The following is a 25740-nucleotide window of genomic DNA, read 5'->3' as shown; positions in this document are numbered from 1 at the left end:
TGGCACCATAGTTGGACAGCTGACCAGTTCTGATTTTGCAAATTGTTTGTTTGTTTTTACTTGTGTGTGGATCACCACACACTCATTTCCTTGTGTCATTGAAACAAAGAAGCTCCTGTTCAATGTTATGCTCATTCGCCCCTTTCTTATGTGCTGGTTCTGTTCTATTCACTTTGGTGCACCGCACTGTACCATTTAATGTAATATCGTTCTCTTTTATCCTGAAGGTATTGATTCCTGCTGCAACACAAGATTGTGGCCTGTGCCAATGACTTGCAAGCATGAGCACTGTGTTCATCCTTGAGTGGTTCCTGCTGAGCCAGATGGTCTTACCCAGACATGCATGGGATCAAATGGGGCTAGCAGCCTGGGGCATAGGTCTATTTTGTGCACTCCCCATGCCCAGTCCTGCGCAGGACGTCACCAAACAAACTCGAAACTCTTTCTTTTGGGCTTTGGGAAATAGCATACATGATGCAGGATACAAGAGCATTATAATCTCTACAAGTCTTTTCAGGCTAGAGTATCCTAAATCCCTGCAGTGCAGAAAGAGGTCATTCACCCCTTCGAGTCTGTACCGACCCTCAAAAGAGCATCCCAACCAAACCTATCCTTATAACCCTGCCTTTTGCTGTGGCTGATGCACCTAACCTACGTATCTTTGATCTGTGTGAGGAAACTGGAGCACCTGCAGACATTGGGAGACAATACAAACTCCAAAAAGACAGTCGCCAGGGGCTGGAATCAAACCCGGAACCTGGCACTGAGGCAGCACTGCGAACCAATGGGCCACTGTGCCATGTAAGGAATCTACAAGTGTAGACACATTTGTGTATAAAAGTGGCATGTACAAAGCTAGTTGAAACCTTATATTTTAACAAAAACAAGCACTAGGATGTGTTTATGTAAAAATTCTATCCTTAAAACATAGGATCTAGTGTCTGAATCAAACTAAAATCAATAGGTCCCAAGTTTTAGTCCGGAGGGGAAGGCAACGCGTACAAAAATGAGCTAGTTGTCTTAAGTTAGATGGAGGGAAATATGTTTGCACGTGACAATGTAAAAAAAAGTTATGCTCTTATTTGGCTAAATTTGTTGATCCATGTTTGAAGTCTAAAGGGTGGTGCAAATTTGGAACTTGCTAATGGAACGAATGAATAGTTTGCATTTAAGATGTATAGAAAAGAGGAAAATGAAAAGCAGACAGGAATGGTAGCGATTTGTAATTGGTTGTAAGAAGCTCTTGATGTAACAGGTGCTGTCAGGGACTAGTTGGGGTGAGTGTCCTGCTGTATTACCACATGTGCCATGAGTTTTGCTGAAGATTTGTCTGTAGCTGCCTTACTTGAAGCTTCATGTGGCTGTTCTGAAAGCGTTGTGGAGAAATTGCGAGCACCCCATCACAGCATTGACATCATGTAACTAGGAACAGGCAATGAGCTAATCTGCTCACATTACAACATGGCAACAAGGGATTAGGCCATGATCTAATTTGCTTTCATGATGTGTTCACACTCTGGGAGATGACGCTCCTATGAGAATTCACTATCGTAAAGTAATTGACAAAAGGTTTAATGATGGCACTGATCTCACCAAGTATTCATTTGCTTAGATACTAGGGCTCAGCTGGGACTTGAAATTGTGATTGGATGTTAATGATGACAGACGATTATCCTGCCTCTGTGCGTGTTAACTGTCTTGTCCATCTTAATCACTGCTGAAACATGGGGTTTTAGTGACCTCAGTACCACCTGCAGCAGTTTTGAGCTATCCACAGGACAACTGGTTAAATTTGCCTGTTTGTGCTTAGCCCGTTTTGGAGAACTGAAGCAGTGCTAAGTGTCCATATTAGAAATTGGACGAGAGCACAGTCTTGCTGGAAGGACTCATGAGCCCAGTGATTGAATCACTTAGTGTTAGTCATGCCCACAGTTCGCATTAGAGAACTGGCCACTTGGTGAGGCTGCTGAAATCTTAAACGAACCAAGATTTGGGTGAGGAATAAGTCATGTCCTTCTCATGAAATCTGGCAGCTTTTCTGGAGAGCAGCACAGCTGTTGAGTATTTTGAAATTTTGTTCCGCAATTAACTTTGCGGGCCAACTTCAGATTGAGTGTGTTTTCTGATCCCCATTTGTAATTGTCATGTTACATGTAATGTATTTTAGCAATGAGCGTTTCTGATTTTTGACTGGAAGATAACATTTTAGGGTGCATTTATAGCTTTGACTAACTTACATTGCTAATGTTACTAGATTTTCCTTTGTGACTACTTAACCTGAAGCATGTCAGCTGGTTTTGGTGAGTTGGTGAACTTATGCTGTTTGTCCACAAGTTCATGTTCATGGAGGAATTGAGTTTGTTAGCAGCTGGCTGTATGCTTATTCAAAAATGTTTTTAATAGGAAGAAGAATTGATTTCTAAGCATGTTACCAGCATTGAGAGATCTCTGTGCAAGAGTGTAGAAAAGGGTAATATGAAGTTAGGTTTTTAAAAATAAGATTTTAAGATTTTGATAAAGAAAGACTTCTTCTCATTGAGCAGAGGTGAATAACCTCAAAGTAGTAAGATATGCCCCATAATCTTTGGCCAACAAGTAAATTCTGATCTCTAAAGCTAGAGTGCAAGATGCCCCTGCCTCTGACCCAGAAGTTGGCATTAAGTGAAACTTGAGGACTTCCTGGCTGTGGAAGAACCCTGCCAGGGATTTGGACAAGGCAGCTTATGCCTGTCCCAGCCTGGATGAACAGGAAGTGAAAGGAAGGGCTTCCGGTTGTCTTAAAATGCTGTCTAAATCCAGTATTGCATTAAAGCCTGATGTGGGGGCAGGGGGGGTAAAGCCGAGACACAGTCCTTTCATTTGAAAGGATGATGGGAATAGGGTCAAGTAAAATTGATAAGGCAATTGCGATATGCAGCAGTTGTAAGCAAGATGGTCGCTCTCTTGCTCTCCTGTGCTGCACCTAATTGGATAGCTCTGTAAATTAATGGCATGCACAAGATGGGCTACATGCCTGCCTCTGCTCAAGCACTCGGTAATTGGAGTTTCTTCTGGCATGGTTTGAAGTGTTGTGTTTTGGGGTAGAGGGGACAGGAAAGAGTCAACATGTTTGACACTTTGCAAAGTGATGTTGTCTTCAAGGTTTTCCTCCTTCACTACATCCTGTTGTGCTATTGCAGATTGGTCTGGAGTCTCTTTGCTCTTGGCAGGCATTGTGCTGCTTAGATTGCATTCGGCGTCTGGTTGTTGCCTGGAAACTCATTGCTGTTCAAAAACTTTTTTTTGCAGTGTGACCAGAAAGCCAACACTTTGGAGGTGGGGCAAGCTGTGAACAAGACCAAGGCGCCACAACACGGTGTGAAAGGATGGAAGATATGGCCAGTCATGGCTGCTATTTGCTTATCCTCGGCATGTTGATTGGGATGTTGCTTCAGCCGACTCAGTCCAGTGGTTGGAATACAGTACCACGCAAAACAGTGCGCCATAGTGGTAAGTATTCAAATTATTTGTCCAACATCTGTCTCATTTCAGCCTTGGGTGAGGTGGGTGGTTGTGGTAGTTTTGAGGTGGTGTTCTCTATCTTCAGTTTGACTCCAGTGGCCTTTGTGCAAGTGACCAAGAAACTCTCTGCCAGGAAAACCAAATAACCTGAAGTCTTGAGTGCAATGCATGACCACTGTTACAAAGCACAATCGAGATGATTGAAATTGGGTAGCATGAAAACGCTTTTGCCTGAAGCCTGCTTTTACATGTATGTTGATCTTTAAAACAAGGTAGTGCTTGCAAAGCAATCGGTTCCATAAGGGCTATGTTTTTGGAAGTCATTGATTGGAGGAAGGCAGACTTGGCATGAGTTTTCATTTGGCACAGTCGCTTGTACATGCAAATTGAAGACAGGACACACATCTTTAAACCCTCACAGATGGATTCTGCAGAAGCTGAGTCGTCAGAGTCTTTCTGACTGAATTTGGTGGTTTGATTTGACTTTCCTGTGAGTTGAGGGCAAAAAAATAACCTTGTGCGCAAGTCACAAAGGGAGTGTTGGAAATCTTGGAGGAATAAAGGGGCAATTTGAGAATCTTTTTGATGGTTATCCAAATAAAATATGGGAGGTTGCTGCTGGAGCAAATTCCAAGAGAGGGCAGGTTGGTGTACTTGATAAACGTCATCCAGAGAAGGCTGTTAGCTTGATGGTCCAGAAGCATTTATTGTCATGTCTAGCTGCTGCAGGACTGATGTTGCTCTGGCTCTCTGGGGTGTGGGGATGAGTTGTTGTCAGACAATGTGAGAAGACTCCATTGCAAGGCGTAATTGTAACGCAATCACCATGGCCCCAGTGGACAAGACTTTATAAGCACAAACCTTGAAAATGTTACATTTATGCCTTGGCCTCCACAGCCTTCTGTGGTACAGGCTTGGGGTCTGGCATCTCACCTTGTCTCTAAAGTGGCACAAGTGGAAATTCTGTACTACCTAATGAATTAACTGCGGTTGGAAGAAAGTACACGCTAATATAGTGAGATGAATGGCTGACTAAGAATGTGGGCTGGGTCAGGGTTAAGTGGAGACGGTCAGATCCAGAGCAGTGAAACCATGAACCGTGTCCATTCAGCTTAGTGACATCACCCATTGCTGAGCTGACAGCAAGTTTGCCATTGAGCTATGGGATCAGCTGTTGGCATATTGGATGGTGAAGCAGGCTTTAAGGGCTGAATACCACATTGCTAGGTTTGATGGTCGATTACAGTTTATACTGTTAGGTGAAATGTAACAGTAGAAACAAGTTGGTTCGCACTGAAAGGAAATAGCCAGAGCCCCTCTTTTTTTAAAGACCACACCCTGGCCACCAGCAACCAGCCCATCATCTGTGACCATAATGTCTTGTAGTTGAGTGCAGATGCCTATTTATGTCATGTTTGGAGATTTACAAATTATACAGACTCTCTGCCAATGTTGGCTGTAACATGTACAATTATGAGCAAAGAATATAATTTCCTGCAAACTGAAATAGTATCTTGATTTACCCTGTGGTTGTCTGAGCAGGACGTACATTTGGCCTTGTAATTCAGTTTGTTCAACTCTAGTTGGGATATGTCTATTTTTGTTTTGTTGGTTTGGTGAGTGACCTTTAGGTTAGGCTTTGTGATGCTTGAGTAGTCTACCTAACAGGATAAGTTGGTTTTTGAAGATCACAGAACATTTTCTATGATCTCAAAGCTTTATTAGCCTGCTTTGAGCTTTGCTCTGTTGCAGAACTCTAAAACTGTTTGCTGGGAAACATTGCCTTTTTCCCCTGGGTTTTCTTAACTTTCAGGTTAGGGTACAGCAGAGAAGGCCGTTCTTCTGATTGGGCCATTTTGAGAGAGCACAAGCACAACTTTGCTGCAGTGTCTGAAACCCTGCTGTCACTACCAGATCAGCTGTGTCAATTTCTTCTTGATGTTAAGCATCAGTCGTCAAGAATGAGTACGAGTCATGATCTCTCCAGCATTGGATGGGGGCTTGAGGGGCTGAAGAGTGTGCTGTTGCTGTGATTCGAGTGTTTTAAAAATGTAGGAGAGGACAGGATTATCCATTTAAGCATTCTTCTACTCAGTAACATTGTGAAATGTATTGCTATTATAAAGCCAAACAGCAATGCTTGAATGAATTGATGAGTACCGCTACTCCATGTTCAAATGAACCAAGATTTGTGAAGGAGGTGGGGGGGTGATGTGTGGAGTGATGGATATATAGGCTTATAAAAATGTTTTCTCTTATAGTTTCTGTAGTAGCCAAGGCACTAAATGAGATTTGAGTTTTCCCTGTAGTGGAAGTTACTTTCAAGATTTGTGCCGAATGTCTGATCATAGCATCCCTACAGTGTGGAAACAGGCCCTTTGGCCCAACAAGTCCACACCAACCCACAGAGCATCCCACCCAGACTCATCCCCCATAACCTACATGTCCCTGAATACTATGGGCAATTTAGCATGGCCAATCCACCTAGCCTGCACATCTTTGGACTGTGGGAGGAAACCGGAACACCCGGAGGAAACCCACGCAGACACGGGGAGAACGTGCAAACTGCACACACAGTCGCCCGAGGGTAGAATCGAACCTGGGTTCGTGGTGCTGTGAGGCAGCAGTGCTAAACACTGGGCCACCGTATCATATCTGCTTCAGGAAAAGCTGTGGTCCATTGGAAATTGACAGGATGTACATTGAAGGAATCTTGAGGGCAAGCCTCTGCTTAGTAATTCTTGGTCGCTGCTTTGAATTAGATGCTAAGCTTAAGGAGGGGAGAGTCAGATGGCTGCTGTCCTTAAATTGGTGTTGAGCAAATAGTCTGGACTATTCCCAGCCCCTGGTGAACCATTAAGTAAAACCTGACTGACAGCATCCAAAATCCCTGAATGTACATGCATGATACATGGCCCCAAACATTGCTGTTGGTAAGCCTTCGGTCACCTGATGTGTTTTCAATGGAGCATAGCAATGTTGCCATCAACTTGTTATTCTCCTCTGTCACCTTCATCCTCGAGTTTGATGCTACTATCAACGCCACCTGATTGTTTAGATCTCGGTCTAAGATTTAGCATCAAGATATTGTACTGTAAGTTCTCAGCTCAGCAGTTCCACCCAATGCAGGTGGTTGGCAAATTTATCCTTGTTCTTCCTGCAAAAGCATGGCCTGGCCCTGGGTCATACATCTCCCCTCAATTACCTCCCATCTGTTTCCTGTTAAAGCAGACTGACATTCCCAGAAGTGGGAAGTCCGTTAACAATTGGAACCAAATAAAATCGCACCCTATGTCTCTCAGATGACTGTGTGTGGTTTTTTTTAACCTCGACTGAAAATCTTAGAGGCATATGTCCACAGCTTGGTGTTGTTTGTGTCTGTCTCCCCTAGGAAGCTAAAATACACTGGAACTGAATTGAAATGATGAGGTGAGCTGGTTACTTGTGCGTAGTAGCAACACTGATGCAGTGCTGAAACTTGATTGTTTTGGCATTTGTCCTTGTCTTTGTGCCACATGTTTGATAGAGCTATGACTTCATCTTACTCCCTTGTTGTTCTCACGTTCGCCTACAAATATTTTCTTTTACTTGTTTTTAAATCCCATTCCCTTCTGGCATGCTCTGTAGAATGTGCTTGTATTGCCTCTTTTTAATGCCATCCTACGTCAGAACCATACGCGAGCAAAATTTACATGTTTTTTTCCATGTCGTCTGTGATACTTTTGCAGAGAACCTAGGAATTGGTTATTAAATCTGTTGAGCATGTTTACTGCTGGTCTTTAAAGGGTTGATCATGGGAATCGCCTCTTGACCTGAAAAATGCAGTACCATTACGGTGGCAGCAGCAACAATTTGTTGCTTAAATGCTTGCTGTCAATGGTACTTGGGTGTTTCCCATTTGTATTTGGGCATATTTTAACCTTGATAGTCAAAGCCAAGATTGTTGCAATGGAATGAGAAAGAAAGCAAAATCTGGCATGGAAAATTTGTGGAAGTTGTGTTTGCTGGGTAGATGAACACATCTGACATGGGAGGAGATGGTATGGACCATAATGCCAAGGGGCAGAGGAGGTCACAGGGTTGAGCCTTCAAAAGTATGGAAGGCAGTTCCACAATGTGTCTGGAAAGACTGTGACCAAAAATGCCAGGGGCTTTCAGTGAACCTGTTCCAAACGAATGGAGGAGAGTTGTCTCTGAACAAAAAGCAGGCACCTAGTTGGCCTGTATATTTGAAGGCATTTGGGACATTGTTATTCGGTCATTGTGTTGAGAGTACAGGCAGTATGCAGTGTAAAGCCAGGTGAACAAATGGCAGATGGAAATCATCAAAAAAACTCTTGAGATGAAATCTGTAGGAGGTAGTAACTGATATGAGGAAGGAACAGTGTGTGGGAGAGAGCTTTGAGAATGGTAATCATCAGCAGATGTGCCATCAACTTGAATACAGATGGAGCTGTTTGGGGCGAAATATAATGAAGAAAAATGTTGAGTGGCGTTGTTCAGAAGTGATTGAAGGCAGATGAACAGTTTCAGCTCTCTGAAACTGACAAGTAACGAATCAAGCGGTTCCAGAGGCATATTGCAACAGTAATGTATTAGTGTAGAATGACCAGTCTAAAACAAACAAGTCTGCTTCTGTGATTGTGTTCGTCACTGAGGCTAATGGTTAAATTTGCTCTGAGCACACGAGCATATCTTGCTCTTTTCACAACAACCAACTGTTAATTTTAACCCAACTTCTGAAGCATTATATGGTAGGATTTGCGTAGTTACTGATTCTAATGAAGATCAACAGAATGTAGTTGAAAGGAGTGCTTATGGTATGTATGCTTGAGGGTAAAATGAACACTCGTGACCTAACAAAGAGTGGCTTTGGTGGACTGAGTACAAAGAAGAGTAGGATGTGATGCCAAGTTCAAATCTCACTCTTGAGGATGACGAGGGATAGCAAAACTTTTCAAGGCATTTTGTTTGCACAGAATTGTAAGCATTTGTGAAATGGCAGTAATCATGCTGTTTATTTGCTTTAGTAGCAGGTTGCCTACCTGGATTTTCCAGGTCAATATCTGTAAAGGTTTTAAGGATGCAAAACCCCAAAGGATCTAGCAGAAGCATGGCAGAGCTGCATTGACTACCATGTCTACCTTGGCAAGCCATATGCTAAAGTGGCAGTACATTGAGCGTGGTCCAGGCAAAAGGATAGTTGCTAATGTAGCCAATTTGACATCTGGCCGCTGGACAAATAACTTTAGACCCGAGTACAATCTAGTGAGAGCAAGTTTATGAGCAAGACAAGCAGTCAGTTCTAAACTAACAAAAAAAAAATGTGCAGTTGCTTGAGAGAATTTCATATGTCCTGTTTCCATTATGGGAGTTTGGAGACTAAGAGTAAGAAAGGGTTTAGAATGGTTTAATTTTTAAAGAGAAATACTGATACCAATTCATGCTTTGTCATTTGGTTTTGTTTTGGTTTTCCGTGAAGTGAACTGTTTTCCATTGTAGTCATCAATGGGTCAGTTACAGCTTAAGTAAGTTTGTCGGACACAGTACCCATTAAACATTGCTTCAAATAAAATGTGGGATTACCTGGGGAAAGCCAAAATTTGTTATTGTCTCGAACACTACCAAGCAAGGATTTAGACATACTGAACAGAGTAAAATTCCCTTAACACATTGCCAAGACGGGTCTTTACCCTGTCCCTGGGGTGAAATTTTCAGGAGCCCTTTGGTGTACAGCATAGTTACGTGCAAGTGGCATCCGTTCCTGTGGTTTTGAACTGAAGCTGGAGATGATTCAGACGTAGTCATGTTGCAACTAAATTGAACAAACAGCAGGTGATAAATAGAAGGCTGCGATTGACCACTCCAAGGGTTGGAGTGAAGCAACAGAGGCCACTGTCCACCCCACTGCTATACCCACTCTTAATGATAGTAACTTACTCCTTGAATTTGATTCAAAACTAAAAATTTAATGACTAAAAGCTTGTAGTACTTTCATTTCTGAATGTTAACTTATCATTTTCATGAATGATCGATTAACGACTGGTAGATATTCAAACAAAATATGGTTCCTTAGTATATGCCAGCACATTGCCAAGTAGACTGAAACTTTGATTTCCAGCCTGGGTTTCTCATGCAGCTCCTCATCTGAACCTCCACTGTGACAGGGCCAAATGACTTCCTACTACACTGCTATATCTGTACACGTTCTCTTAAACATTGCACCTTAATTCCATTCGCTAACAGGAGATAGAAGCCAGTGATGGTCAAATCACCTGCAGTTCTTCAGCTTGGTTAAGAGTGGTGATAGGACAGAAATATCTGTGATCTTCCTTGACACTGAGTTTAGCACTTTCATCTGTGTTTAGATGGTATATAACAACTGTACTACTAAATAACGGCACTGTGTATGTGGGAAGTTCAGCTCAGCCATTTGCATTCCAGCTCTGCTTTGAAATAGTTACAGCGTTGCCCAACCAAATGCAGTGCAGCATTTCCACAGCTTGCATGTTTAATGATAAGATGACTTGGATGCTAGTTACTCACTGTTCTGTTTTGCTTGACAGTGAAGTCTTGGACTTTTCTACATTTCAGGAGGTGGATCCTGCACTCTATATTGGTGGAAGTGCCTTAGCTTCATGTCTGGGACCAGGAATAGTCTGTTATCTCACCGGTTGGAAGCCGTTCTGATGCCATCTTTCATGACATTGGGCAACTGAAATCTGGCATATGTGGATCCTGTTTTGTTTCAGGTTCAGTGAGGTGGCCTCTCATTGCAACACAAGCATGCCATGTAAGAGATAGTTTTAAAAATGAAATAGCATCACACTAAATCGTAAAATACTGTTTGACAGATCTCAAAGTGTCCAGAAGAGCCCCTTATACTGTAGTTACCCAGAAAAACTTTAAGTCAAAAACCTTGATTGCTTCCCTTAGACTGCAATTTCCTGTGTGGAAAAACTGATGGTGTCATCCTACAGCTATTCTGCCTATGATTTCAAACTAAAACTAAGCTTTTGAGAGTTTTTGCCAAACCTGGCTGGTGGGGGACTACCAGTCCTCTCCCTTTGACAGGAGCAAGGTCACACATGAAAGTGTCTTCAGAACTGCCCAAACCATTGTGTTTGTTGAAGTGATGATTATTTCCCTGAAACTTAAAAATTTCTTGCGTGTTTTTAACACAAATGCTGAGGCCCAAATATTTCTGAAACTAGCCCCTTCAAAATGTTTGCTAGAAAAGAAATCCATATGCCTGCATAAAGTTACTAATTCCTTTAAATCTTCACACCATCCCATCATAATGTCATTACCAAAAGTTTATATATTGGGGTACATCACATTGTCAGAAAGATGACAAGTTATTTCTGCCATCTTATCAGCATTTTGGGAAATGTCTGTTTGTAACTCTGATGGTAGCTGAGCCTGTGCCTCTGTCATGCCTCTCGTAGGTAGGTTTTTGATAGCACTAAGATAAAGTCATCCCTGATTACAGGGATAGGTACATTTGCATAAGCCAGAGAAGGAAGTGACTGTCATCCCACAGACCAGCGTGACGCTTGTGATTTTCATCTCCTGTAGTTGAATAGTCTATCACTGACTGTCATAAGTATCTACGTGAATGGCTTTTACATGTGTCCTCCATTTGTAAGAAGATCGTCAGATGGTGATTGTTCAGTGCCGGTTAGTTTCTATTTCACTCATAGCTTCATCTTTGAACAGGCAACAGTGCAGTATTATCTTCCATGCCCAACTTAAAGGCTGCGGATTGTTGGCATGTATTGAGTTGTAATTTCCTAGAGGCTGGAGTGCTACCCTCTCCGAGGGGACTGCTTTGTCTTGTGGTCAATGATCTGCATAGTGATTGATTTCCCAGACGTGAGCACTGGAATTCACATGTCACATGTTTTGGGTATGGCCTGTTCGAGGCAACAGGAACTATTCCTTCAGCTCAGTTGGAAGGTTTTGTTACTGAGCAAATTGGTCAGCATTCCTTTTGTCTCCAGAGAGCTAGCATCCATGATTGTTGGTTTTGTTTGTTTTTACTTTTTTTTTTGTCTTTGCACAAATTTGTACACCAGGAGCCCAGGTAAGGAATCAAAGGAATAAAATGTTGTGATGAAATTTGGTGAAATTGAGTGCAAAGTGTCTTGTATGGAATGTTGTCAGAGACTGGCTAGGGCAGATGACCTCTTTCTGTGCTGCCCATGGTGTTATCTTGACAACACATGGCAGTATGCCACCCAAAATCTACAGTTCACCTTTGAAATCGTCAGTGCCAGGTTTCAGAGTGAAGGAATTCTCAACATGGTTTGGACCTGTGTCTGTACTCTACCCATTTTCCTTTTTGACATTGGCATTGAGACCATTGTTGGTTGAATCTTCATGCGTTGGCCCTGCCACAATGCGGTTTTCAGCTGAGATACTAATTGCAGGTCTTGGCTCCTCGGGATCAGAGATCACTGAATAGCTGGCAGTCATCCTGGGCCTTAACTCCGTGTGAAATTGTGGATGGCATGGAGTGGGTATTTCCTCAAGTGCACTGAGGATAATCAAGTCAAAGATTTATCTTCACAACCCTTTTCCAATGTCTGGCCATTGCAAAGCAGGGTACAGCCAAGGCAGTTGCCAACTGTAGATGTTAAAATGTACAACAGTCGACAGCTATACAGCAATCATTTTCAGATCTGAGGAATTGCTTCTCGATACTCGAGTTTTTGCAAATCCACCATGTGGATGGCAGTACACTAGCAGAAGCTGGTCAGAGGCTGGAAATTGACTAAATATTATTTATTACCCCCTGAAATATGCCCAACATCGTGGAAACAAATGAGTGTGATGGAATACTCCTACTTGTCTGGATAGGTCTTGCTCCACCAGTCAAGAAAGTTGACACCATCCAGGACAAAGCAGCACACTTGATTTGGCATGACATCCCCAAACATTGACTCTATCCACCACTGTATCAACAGTGTGTACTGTCTATAGATGCACTGTAGGAATGCCCCAAAGATCCTCAGACAGCACCTTCCAAACGCATGACTACTCCGATGTAGAAGCGCAAAGGCAGCAGATATGTGGAAACACCACCCCCTGCAAGCCACCCTCAAAGTCAGTCGCCATCCTGATTTGGAAATAAGTTGCCTTTCGTTCACTGTCACTGGGTTAAAATCCTGGAATTCCACGATCTATACTTGGTTGAATAAGTGCAACAGCACTTGCGAAGCTCAAAGCAACCCGAGGCAAAACAAACTTTTTTTTTGTTTCATCATAGATTACACCTTGGCTCCCTCGATCTTTTGCTCAGTGAACCATCTGCATGACTCTTAAGTCCCATCTACCGAACCGATCATGTCTACCACCTGAATGGATAGGAACACTTGAACTTGCAACGTCCTCTCCAAACCTTGGACCATCTTGGCTTTGAACTACATTGCCACTGGTCCCAAGTCAAAATACATCAGTTCCCATCACCAACCATGGTTTTATTATGATGCAGTGGTTCATGAGGTTCTGAAAGTAAATTTAATGTACGTTGAAGTAAACATTGCTCTGAAGGGAGAGCTACCAACTGATGACTGTTCAGAAATATTGCAGAATTCCTTACGTATCAGCTGGTATGTGTATTGTGTCAAATTTGACAAAGTTTCTATGCCATTATGCAGGATAGCAGATCACCTATTATGATGACTCCCATTGTGGCTGAGTTGCTGACCTGCATGATGTGGGAAGTTGCTTTCATACGATGGACAGATAGTGAAACAACGTTTTGGAGGTAGCACACTCCCCATCATCACCGAACCCATGTTCTCATTGATAGCGGTTTGCACTGTCAAATGATCACGTTTGAGATCTTTGTGTTTAAAGAATATTCCATGTTGGTCTTGCAGAGTCTAAGTTGGTGCATGAATTGCTGACTGTGTTAACTGATGCTGATGAGAAGTTCCTGGGTTCCAGCATTGTCTTTGTACAGAAAGTGTCTATCAGCCACACAGCGGACAAAAGTTTGTGCTTGGCCTGGCAAAAGGATCCTCAAGCTTGTGGTAGGGAAAGGGAAAAAGCCAAGATCCCAATACTGTGTGACAATGCAGCTAGATGTGCTCAGACATTGTGTGTTTGTGCTCTTGGACCAGATTAACATTTAATCGGATTACTGGGTATTTCTTGGAAACAGTTCAATTGTTTATCCTTGGGTTCTAGTGTGTAATCAGAATGTTTGCTGTCATTTGTGTTGTGCATCATTTTGATGACCAACTGTTTGTTTAACATTTTACATGTTTTTGCGAAGTGTACGTGTAATAAGATCTTGTCTACATTCACTGGAGTTTCAAAGGCTTAATGTCAAGGGAACCCAGGGATGTAAGCCTTGAGGAAATGAGCTGTGGGTTGGTCTACGCTCTGATTAATTTGCAAGATATCCCAATCTGTTATGGCTTCAGGCAACACATTCTGATGGTGGTTAGCAGGTCATTGATCCTCCCCCCTTGGATCCCAACAAGGGGAAGTTGTCTTTTTAGCCCCAAAACCTTAGCTTATGTAAACCTCTAACCGAAAGCGAAGGAAGTCCTATCTTAAAAGGAGAAAATTTGTACTGAACTCGGGACCCTGGTCAAGTTTCACTAACAAGTTAATGAGAGCGATAGGGCCAGATTGTGACACACAGTGAAGCAAACAATTTGGGTTCAATTACTGCCCCAGGTGGGATTTTACCAAAAGGAAGGTTTGAGTTATAAGGAAAGGCTGGATAGGCTGGGACTTTTTTTTTCACCGGACCCTAGGTGGTTGAGAGGTGACCTGATAGAAGTGTATAAAATAATGAAGGGTATACGTAGAGTTGATAGTAGTTATCTTTTCCCTAGGACAGGGAATTTCAAGACTAGGGGACACGTTTTAAAGGTGAGAGGAGAGAAAATTTAAGAAAGACATCAGAGGCAAACTTTACACAGTGTGGTTCACGTGTGGAATGAACTTCATGAGGAAGTGGTGGATGTAGGCACAATTACAATGTTGAACAGACATTTAGGATTAGTACATGAATAGGAAGGGTTTGGAGGGATCTGGGCCAGGAGCAGGCAGGTGGGACAGCTTAGTTTGGGATTATGTTCGGCATGGACTGGTTGGGCAAAAGGTCTGTTTCTGTGCTCTGTGATTCTGACTCTGTAAGAAGGTTACCGCTTCTCAAACTCTGACTCGCTTGAGACATGGTTCATTTGGGTTCAGTTATCTGTTGTCTTGTCTGAATAGTCCTGATGTCATGTTAAACTCTGGCGACTTGACCTTTTAATCCCATGATGCAGATTTAGCCGTGTGAGTTGTCCAGAAGAACAAAAGGAAAAGAAAGAGAGTTATCTGTCTTTGCCTGACTTTACAAAGCGCATTTACATCAACTGCAGCACTGGTACTTGTTGTCTCGCTGCTACAACTGAGTAAGACACTCAGCTGACCTGCAGTACTGGTGAAGGAGGTCTGAAAGAGCGACTGTCAGATCCATTAATGTTGTTTTGAAAGAGGATATTTGAGGTTCCGATTACTGAGCAGCCATGAAACCGGCTGAAACTACTGGATAAAAATGAAAGACTTCGGACTACACAAATTTATTTCAGCGGTTAGAACTGGAAGTTATATTCCATATCGAAGGTAGTTAGCCTGGCTTTTCATAATTAATTTACTTAGACAGGGTTTGGTTAGATAATGACTAAGTTTGAAAAAGTTACATCTTGTCCATCAATCAGACGTTAAATGTTGCTCCTGGTTTTCAACAAATATTAGCAGCATCAACCGAAAGACTAGATGGAGGTTTCTAGTACTTGAGTCCTGCTGGCTTGAGATGCTGCCTGAACTTGAGATTTGATGGATTGCATTTCAAAATGCAGTGCACCTTGGCAGATAGTTTGTTTTTGTTCCAGTGGCAGAGATTTTCCTTGCACCTCATGTGACTCTGGGAAATTCTATCAAGCTAAGTTAGATTAACGGTCATGGTAGACCTTAAATGATGGGTAAGAGGTGTTGGGAATAGAAGAGTTGAAGCAAAGTGTTGAATTGATAATGGTTTTGAGCCTAGTATTTTCTGCCTGGCCCCCCTCGTGTGCTGTTGCTGGCACTGCAGAGTGAACAGGCATGAAAATATTGATATTGCTGTTCACACTAAAAGATGTGCAAGGAGTGGGTTGAAGGAACAGCGTGTCAAAACCTTGTGATTTCAAGTAAACCTGTTAGACTATAACCTGGTGTCGTGTGACTTCTGACCTTGTCGACAAAAGATGGGAAGAGGAGAAACAGTTCAAAAAGGAACTAGGTTTTTCCAGTTAGGAACGGGAGCAAGTTGTCATTATATCATCGGTGCCTCATTTTGCTTTGAACTGTCACTTCACCCACAATCATTTGCAGCATTTCAAGATGCTGTTTTAGCAGGTCAACTGCTGCAAACTTTATCTAACTAGCCTCATGCTTTTGAGGGCAGTGCACAATCGATTACTACTTGGCCAAAAGATGGCGTGCATTTTGTGAAAATACAAACACAAAATGATGGATATACTTCTCGGGTGACAGTTGGAAATTGGGAAATCAGTTTATTTTTCATGTCAAGATGAAAAACAGGCAACATTCCAAAGCTACTCTCTGATCCAATTTGAGGATGCATGGTCAGGCAGTTCATGCTTGACGTTGTTTATGCAGTGTAGTCACATTTCATATTAAACACTAAACTGACAATGTGAGTGCTTTTAATGGTTCCCAGCCCCTTGACCTTTCTTGGAAAAATAAGCAAAATGATGTCACTTACTGGCTGGAATGCGAAGACATGAAGTGAAATCTGAGGTCGGGCACAATTCTGACTGCCTGCACTCTTGTTGCCTCATGAGTATGAAACTTTGTGCTGCTGATTTAGTGTCAGAGTTAACATTGAATTTTTCAATTTAATCTATTTTTTTCAAACAACTTGTTCACCTTGGGAGCAGATGGGATTTAAACCTGGGTGCTTCAGTCCAGGGGTAGGTACGCCACCACTGTGCCTCAAGAGGGCCCTTACCTTGCAATAGTATCCGAAGTGCAATATGTACATGTTACCGAAATAATTCCAGGCTGCCTGCATCTCAAAGGAGTCCATGTCCAACTTTATCCCCTACTTACATGTTGAAACTTCCTGCTCAGGACCAACAGTTGGAGCAGGAGCAGGAGGAGGCCATTCAGCCCTTAGAGCCTGCTCCAACATTCATCACAATCATGGCTGATCGTCCACTCGATCACCTAATCCGGCTTTCTCCCCATGACCTTTGATCCCATTTGCCCAAGTGCTGTATCTGGTTGCCTCTTGAATACATTAAATGTTTTACCATCAACTACTTCCTGTGGTGATGAAGTCCACATGATCACCACTCTTTGGGTGAAGAAATGTCTCTTCATCTCCATCCTAAACGGTCTATCGTGATTCCTCAGACTGTGACCCCTGGTTCTGGACACAACCACCATCAGGAACATCCTCCCTGCATCCACCCTGTCCAGTCCTGTTAGAATTGTATAAGTCTCGAGGAAATCCCCTCCCATTTGTCTGAACTCCAGTGAAAACAATCCTAACCTAGTCAATCTTTCCTTATGTGTCAGTCCTGCTATCCCTGGAATGAGCCAAGTAAACCTTCGTTGCATTCCCTTGAGAGCAAGAGCATCCTTCCTCCGAAAAGGAGACCCAAACTGCGCACAATATTCTAGGTGTGGTCTCACTACGGCCCTGTAAAACTGCAACAACACATCCCGGCTCCTGTACTCAAAACCTCTCGCAATGAAGGCCACATCTGGAGTATTGTGTCCAGTTCTGGTCACCTCATTACAGGAAAGATGTGGAAGTGTTGGAAAAGGTGCAGAGGAGATTTACCAGGACGTTGCCTGGAATGGAGGGAAGGTCGTATGAGGAAAGGTTGAGAGAGCTAGGGCTTTTCTCTTTAGAACGACGAAGGATGAGAGGTGACTTGATAGAGGTGTACAAAATGATCAGAGGTATAGATAGAGTAGACAGCCAGAGACTTTTTCCGAGGGTGGAGGTAGCTATTACGAGGGGGCATAGTTTTAAAGGAAGTGGAGGTAGATATAGGGGAGACGTCAGAGGTAGGTTCTTTACTCGGAGAGTGGTAAGGGCGTGGAATGCATTGCCGGAGAGGGTAGTGGAGTCGGCCTAATTAGGGGCATTTAAGCGGCTATTAGATAGGCATATGGATGATAGTATAAGGTGGGGGTGGAGATTAGATGGACCGTAGGATTATGGTAAAAGTTCGGCACAACATCGTGGGCAGAAGGGCCTGTACTGTGCTGTACTGTTCTATGTTGTAATACCATTTGTCTTCTTTACCGCTTGCTGCACCGGCATGCTTACCTTAAGCAACTGGTGCACACTCCCCTCTCCCAATTTACAGCCATTCAGGTAATAATCTGCCTCCCTTGTTTTTGCTTCCAAAGTGAATAACCTCACGTTTATCCAAATTATATTGCATCTGCCATTGGTTTGCCCACTCACCCAACCTGTCCAGTTCATGCTGGAAGATATGTGCATCCTCGTCACAGTTCACCCAACCAACCAACTTGGTATCATCTGCTAACTTGGAGATGTTACGTTTCGTTCCCTCATCCAAATCATTAATATGTATTGTGAATAGCTGGGGTCCAAGCTCCGAGTCCTGTGGCACCCCACTAGTTACTGCATGCAAATTTTGAAAGGACCCATTAATTTCTACTAATCGTTCCCTCTCTGCTAACCAATTTTCTATCCATCTCAATATACTTTCCCCAATTCCATGCGCTTTAATCTTGCACAATAATCTCTTACGCAGGACTTTGTCCAATGCTTTCTGAAAGTCCAAATATACCACATGGACTGGCTCTCTTGTCAACTCTACTGATTACATCTTTATAGAATTCCAACAGATTTGTCAAGCATGATTTCCCCTTCGTAAATCCATGCTGACTCTGTCTGATCCTGCCACAGCTTTCTACATGCGCTGCTATATAGTCCTGGATAATGCATTCGAGAATTTTCCCCACCACCAATGGTATGCTCACTGGTCTACAGTTCCCTGTTTTCTCTCTCCCTTTTTGAATATTGGAGTGATATAAGCCACCCTCCAATCTGCAAGGACTGTTTCAGAGTCTGTCGAATCCTGGAAGATGACCAACAATGCATCCACTATTTCTAGAACCACTTCCTTAAGTACTCTGGGATGTAGATTATCAGGCCCTAGGGATTTATCTGCCTTCAATCCCATCAGTTTTCCCAGCACCATTTCTGTACTAATATAGATCTCCCTTAATTCTTCCCTCTCACTAAATCTTGCATTCTCTATATTTCTGGTATCTGATTTCTGTCCTGTTTAGTGAAGACAAATCTAAAGTATGTATTCAATTGCTCAGCCATTTCTGTCTGTAGGGGACCTACATTTGTCTTCAGCAACCTCTTTTTGTTTACGTACCTATAGAAACTCAGAGTCAGTCTTTATGTTCCATGCAAGCTTGCTTTTGTACTGTATTTTCCCCTTAATCAATTCCTTGGTCCTTCTCTGCTGAAATCTAAACTGCTCCCAATCCTCTCGTATTGTTTCTTGGCCAATTTATGCCAATTTCTTCCATCAGATACAATCTCTAATTTCCTTAGTAAGTCATGGATTGGCCCTCTTACCCATTTTGTTTTTGTGCCCGATTGGAATAAAAAATTGTTGCAGTTCCTACGTACATTTCTTCTTGAATGTTTGCCATTGCCTATCCACTGTCCCCAATCTATCAAGGCCACCTCATCTCATATCTTCATTGTTGCCTCTATTAAGGTGCAGCACCCGAGTGTCCGAATCAACCACCTCACTCTCTATCTTGATAGAACTTCTGTTTATCATGTCATGGTTGCTAATCTCCAACGGGTCTTGCACAGCTAGCTTGGCAATGATTCCCTTCTCATTACACAGCACCCAGTCTAAGACAGCCTGCTCTCTAGTTGGTCCCTCCACATATTGGTCAAGAAAACCATCCCGTATCCCCTCCAGAAATTCCTCCTCTCTGGCATTGCCCAATCTATGTGATTAAAATCACCAATATTCCCTTATCACGTGCATCTTTAATTTTTTGTTTAATGTCATTCCCAAAATCACCACTGCATTTTGGGGGTCTATATATGACGCTCACTCATGTTTTTTCTCCCCTTGGTATTTCTCAACTCTACCCATACGCCCTCTACATTGTCAGAGCTAATAGCCTTTCTCACTGTTGTGTTAATGTCCTCTTTAACCAGCATTGCCACTCCACCGCCTTTTCTGCTTTGCCCGTCCTTCTTAAACTCTGAATACTCTGGGACGTTCAGTTCCCATCGCTGGTCACTCTGCAGCCATGTCTTTGTAATCCCAATTATATCGTGCCTGTTTACATCTATCTGCGTGATCAGTTCATTCACTTTGTTGCAAATGCTCCATGCGTTAAGGCACACAGCCTTTAAGCTTGTCTTTTTAACATTGTTTGTCTCACTCTTATTTTTCTCAATAGCCCTATTTGAATTTTGTCATTGGTTTCTCTGCCTATCACCTTTTCTAATTCCCTTTTCTACCTAATTTGTTTTTGTCCTTGTTCCCACCTCCTTTGACTCCTTACATAGGTTTGCATCCTCCTGGCATATTAGTTTAAACTCTCCCCAACTGTTCTAGCAAACACTCTCCTTTGGACATCAGTCCCAATCCTACCCAGGTGTAACCCGTCGAATTTGTACAGGTCCCACCTCCCCCCAGAACTGCTCCCAATGCCCCAGGAATCTGAAACCGTCCCCCTGACACTATCTTTTCAGCCACGTATGCATCCGATTATATCCTGTCATTTCTACTCTGACTAGCACGTGGCATCGGTAGTAATCCTGAGATCACTACCTTTTGAGGTCCGATTTCTCAAATTTTGTTTCTAGCTCCCTGTATTCTGTTTATAGGACTTAATCCCTTTTGTTTTTGTTACCTTTGTCATTTGAACCGCGATCACTGGCTGTTCACCCTCCCCATCCAGAATGTCCTGTACCTGCACCAAGACATCCTTGACCCTACCAACAGGGCGGCATCCTCCCACCCTGGAGTCTCGTTTGTGTCCCCAGAAGTGCCTGTCTAGTCCCATTACAGTTGAGTCCCCTGTAACTGTTGCCGTGGCACACTTTTTACCCTTCCTTGTGCAGCAGAACCAGCCGTGGTGCAATGAGTTTGGCTGCTGCTGCTTTCACCTGAAAGGTGAAAACCTCAACTGTATCCAAAATGGTATATCTGTTTTGCAGGGGAATGGCCACAGGACATTCCTGCACTACCTGCATATCTTTGTTGCTTAGCCTGGTGGTCACCTATTCCCTTCCTGCCTGCAGAATCTGAGCCTGCGGTATGACCACCTCTCTATATGTGCTATACATGATACTCTCTGCCTCGCGGATGCTCCAGTGTCCCCAGCTGCTGCTCCAGCTCTGAAACTCGAGCTTCCAGGAGTTGTAGCTGGAGACACCTTGTGCGCATATGCTGACCTGGTGGACTGGAACTGTCCCCAGCCTGCTACATGGAGCGATAGGAGCAAACCAAAACTTTTGAACTCTCCTGCCATGGTTTACTTCTTTAAATGAAACCTCGGTGTTGTTGGTACTGAAGATGTTATCGTTGCTTTTGAATGGCTTTGTGCCACAGTGGCTGACACAGTACAGGAATTGCATGGGGAGTGGGGGGTAAAAGGCTCACTTATAATGCTTTCGGGTGATGGGGGAGGATGAGTTGATCGCTGATACTTGAAACTAATTGACCAGACAGAATGGGAATAATTGTTGACCCACAATTTTGGGCATATGTTGGGTGAACCACCTTTAACATGATTTGCAACTGTTTGTTTTACTATGCTTGTGTTTTTCATGTTGGAAACTGGGTGTAATTCCTTCTGAGACTTGAATTTTTGATATTTGCTTTTTGGGGCTCCTTGGGGAGCAGGATCAGAGTGCCAGCTCTCATTGAGCTCCTGGGCTTTATGTTGTCAGTGAGTTGAACTGAATTGGTTCCACAGTCTGCCCCTAGTGTGTTCAGGTTCTGAATCATGGTATACCGAAGCTGTCAGGAGAAATCAAACTGCTACACATACACTTGCACACCAGTGTTTTAAGCACTTTCCCGTTCCATCTTCTTGAAAATCTTCAAGACTGCATTAGTTTGATAACATATTGTTCACCCTCCTTGTTCTTGACGGGCTTGTCACATGTAGAGGTATGGATTCCTTGCAGTGTTGGATGTTGCAATGGATCTTTTGTTCCTCTGTGAGCATGGCGAATGCCAGTCACAGCTGCCTTTTTTTGGCAAGGGGGGGCATCTGCAGGATTGCTACAGATGACTAGCAGAAGCACGCTTAGTGATAGGAATCAAAGCATGGAACTGAAAAATGTGATATGCTGTATCACATGCTTGCGCTATTGAGGGCAAGATTTCTGCAAGAAGCTCGGGATAATGGTGATGGTATGAAATGCTTGTCTATTGCTAGGCTATACTTGGAGAAGCACTTGGATGTAATTGTACATTGTCATTATCCGTTGTGGTCTGCGGCATTTGGGTTCGGCACTAACTGGTACGGAGATATCACTAGTTTACACGAGAATCACTGAATGCAACTGTCTAGGATTTGCAGCGTACAGTTATTTGATTTAGGTCAGTCAGGGCAATGCTGAAGCTGATGCTGAATGCAAGAATTCTTTCTTTGCTACTAAAAGCACAACCTCGTTTGTCACATTGCTTGAGGTGATAGTTGAGTAGCTGCTTATGAGGAGACTATTTTGCTCAACAGTCAAGTTAAAAGGTTGCATGTGGGTCAGTGAGGAGTCAGCATCTGAGATGTTTGGAGGTGTGGCTGGGTGACCGATGTCTGTTAGTGTTCCAGTGTGGGGGTTTAGTGCCCACAGTGGGTATGTTGTAGTTTGAGTGCAGATTTGAGGTTTTGGCATGCCAAAGGAGGAAATAGGGCATTGATGTTGTTTCAGAATCATGATGCGTTGGCTTCGGCTGCATCTTGACTCGACAGTTCAATGTTACCAGCAGCTAATGTTGTTCTTTGTTGTAGCACTAAAGGAGGTGAAACGCTTCTCCAAACCCAATGTCTACAATTACACCACCCTGCGACTAGATGAAGATGAACAGATTCTGTACGTCGGTGCCCGAGAGGCAGTCTTTGCACTTTTAGTGCATGACGTGACCAAGGAAGTGAAAGAAGCGGTAAGGAACGTTTTAATTTTACACAACCTGTTTCCGAAATTAATGTGTTGGGCAATGATTTCACAGCTCCTCACCAAAAAGACCCATTTTCACAAATTAGCCTCGGTGTTGCTGGCATGTTCATAGAAAAGTTACAAATAACCCTTAAGCTTGATGGCTTCGAGGCAGTTTACAGGATACCTCATTTATGCAACATAATTTTTGGCAGCAACTCTTCAGACACTGATCTCTGCAAGCTATATTAAGTGTGCAATCCTGGATGATGGTTTACTTAGTTGACTTAGTGATGACTTGGTGAAAATGTTAGTGACATCAAGTGATGTTTGTCATAGTTGGCCAACAACGATTGGCTGAAGTGAACAGTGATTTTTGATCTGAGGGCAGAACGGACTGTATGACATGCTAAATTTACTACTTTTTGTTGCTGTCCCATCCGATAATGGGCCGGGTAGTCTTGTCACCTCCTGTCCTGCCTGGTATTGTCACGTAATGACCCTCTGGGCCAATTGGTATACTTAAAAGTAGTGATATTACTGCAAACTGTCTGCGGTCATATCCTGCTGTCATTTTGCTCTGTACAAATTCAGTTTAAAAATGATGGTCAATTTGTTTTGGGGTTAATAGCACAGATGTGCCAAATTTAGCATTTGAATTGAAGATAATTAATTCATACATTTAGTGATGACTGTTAATTCAAGTAAATGACTACAAATTGCAAAGGCAAAAACATCCAGTTGTGCTCTGTCCAGTGCTACAGATATTTGTGTGCATCCCTGGTCTTCTCAACAGCAACAGTGAGAGTGGGCACAATGATGGATGCTTTCCGTAACATGGCTTATTGAGCTACCAAACGATACCCTAGAGGAAAGGGTGATGAGCCAAACTGACTGAGTGGTTGTCTGGAATGTTCCTCCCCTGTGAAGTTTTGACTGGTTGGTGGGTAAGCAAATGGAGAATAGGTTTGTCGAGGACACCAGTATGCTTATATTCAATACAGCCAACATGCCATTTAAGACATGCTGAAAGCCTGCTGGAAGCGAACTGACCAAACCGTGAGCGGTGTTGCGGCTTCCCAAAGAGGCTTTGAGCAAGAAGCTAGGATTTATTCTTCCAACCCTCGCAACGTTCCTGACCTAGGGACAGAATAGGGCCCCTTTAAAGATCAGTGAAGGTGTGTACGTGTTCTGGAAGGATTGGTGCTGGGCCCACTGTTGTTTGTCATTTATGTAAACAATCCGGATGAGAATATATGAGGCATGGTTAGTATGTTCGTGGCTGATACCAAATTAGGTGGTACAGTCGACAGTGAAGAGCATTACTTCAGTACAGTGGCACTTTCGATGAAATGGGCAAATGGGCTGAGGAGCGTCAGATGGCATTTAATTTAGATAAACGTGAAGTGTTGCATTTCAGAAAGGCAAACAAGGGCAGACTTAGACACTGGTAGAGCCCTGGAGACTGTTGTCAAACAGAGACACCTAGAGGTCCACGTGCATAGTTTTTTGAAATAGGCATCACCGGGTATGTAGGATGATGAACAAGGCATTGGCACTCTGACCTTCATAGGTCAGAGCTTTGAGTACCTGAGTTCAGACATCATTTTGTGACTGTACAGGATGTTGGTGAGGCTGCTGTTGGAGGACTACGTACCGTTCTGGTCACCCTGCAACAGGAGGAGTCTTGATAAATCGCCAAGCGTGCATAAAACATTTTAAAGGATGTTACGGAGAGTAGGAGAGGCTGGATATGTTGGGGCTACTTTTCTCCTGGAATGTAGGAGGTTGAGGGGTAATCTTTAGAGTTTTGTAAAATCATGAAGGGTATACATAAGGTAAATGGCAGGTCTTTTCCCCACAGTAGGGGAGTCCAAAACCAGAGGGCATCGGTTTAAAGTGAGATGGGAAAGATTTAAAAGGGATGTGAGGGGCAGTTTTTACCCAGAGGGTGGTGTTTAAATAGAATAAATGCTGAAGGTAGCATGTCAGTGCAGGTACAGTTTTGGACAGGTAGGTGAATAGTCAAGGTTTAAAGAGATACAGTCCAAGTACAGGCAAATGAGATGTGTTTAATTTGGGATACCTGGTTGGCATGGAAGAGTTGGACTGAAGGGTGTTTCAATGCTGCATTACTGTAACTCTTTGACTCTGACAGTGTTCTGAGTGCACCCTGCAGAACAAAGTTCTTAGGTAACCTGTTATGTTTACCTGTCATGATTACTGAATAGGATGCAAGTGTTTGTGAAGACAAGAGTGCTGGTGTCAAATTATAGCTAAATCCAGCTCTTGCGTCCCCACTGCTTGCTCATTTTCTCGTCTTATAAATAAACGCTTAATTACCATGTATAATTTTCGTGACTTTGGCTCAAATTCAAGGGCACTGTTGGATGAATGGTATTATTCTGCTCAGTGACAAATGGGGTTATAACTCTGGGCCAGTCTGTACAGCTTCCCTGAGTTTGAAGGTGTCATATATTTGTTCCAGGTTTTTGTCACCTGGAGGTGTTTCAGCAAGTGCACCCAAGTGTATTAGTGCCTCATTCGGAATGTTAGACATGCTACACTTCAGTCTAATTTAAACGAGCATCTATGAGTCCGACAAGATGAGAGCATGCTGTCCGCCTCTTTCTTCTCCACAGGCCAAACCAGCCATGTAAAAGCCAAACTAGACAGCCACATTGAGTTAAACAAAATAAATAATGCATTTTATAATGTGGCTTGATTTTGTGTAACATTGCATTCAGCACCATCTCCCCACAGGAGCATTACCTGGATGAAAAACCTTGTAGCTCATGATGTGCTGATTCAGTATGAGCCCTGGTCCATGCTCAAATTCCTTTTTGTGTGATGAAATCTTTTCAAAAAGCTGACTAGCTGCTCAGTATTTGCTGGACATCAGTGTGACAGGATGGATCTCCATCTCTGCCCTAGTTCCATGTTCACAATGTGAAACAGGCCAGAAACTGGACCTGCAAATTTGGGATGTGAATCTATCACTGAGTCCCGACAATTCATTGTGC

The 25740-nt window shown here is 43.1% G+C and overlaps 1 protein-coding gene across 7 annotated transcripts in view; it reads left to right on the top strand.

The window, feature by feature from the left end:
- sema4c (sema domain, immunoglobulin domain (Ig), transmembrane domain (TM) and short cytoplasmic domain, (semaphorin) 4C) overlaps window positions 1–25740 on the top strand; it is a 106111-nt gene that overhangs the window by 45489 nt on the left and 34882 nt on the right. For all 7 annotated transcript variants that reach the window (XM_048618441.1, XM_048618442.1, XM_048618439.1 and 4 more), the window contains 2 exons: window positions 3289–3489; window positions 22573–22724. In XM_048618441.1, the coding sequence (XP_048474398.1) occupies window positions 3366–3489; window positions 22573–22724 (276 nt within the window). In that variant the 5' untranslated portion in view covers window positions 3289–3365. The remainder of the gene's footprint in view (window positions 1–3288; window positions 3490–22572; window positions 22725–25740) is intronic.

This window comes from Rhincodon typus, chromosome 40 (assembly GCF_021869965.1).
Source record: "Rhincodon typus isolate 14 chromosome 40, sRhiTyp1.1, whole genome shotgun sequence".
Taxonomy (NCBI): domain Eukaryota; kingdom Metazoa; phylum Chordata; class Chondrichthyes; order Orectolobiformes; family Rhincodontidae; genus Rhincodon; species Rhincodon typus.
This window is presented reverse-complemented; position numbering and strand designations above follow the sequence as displayed.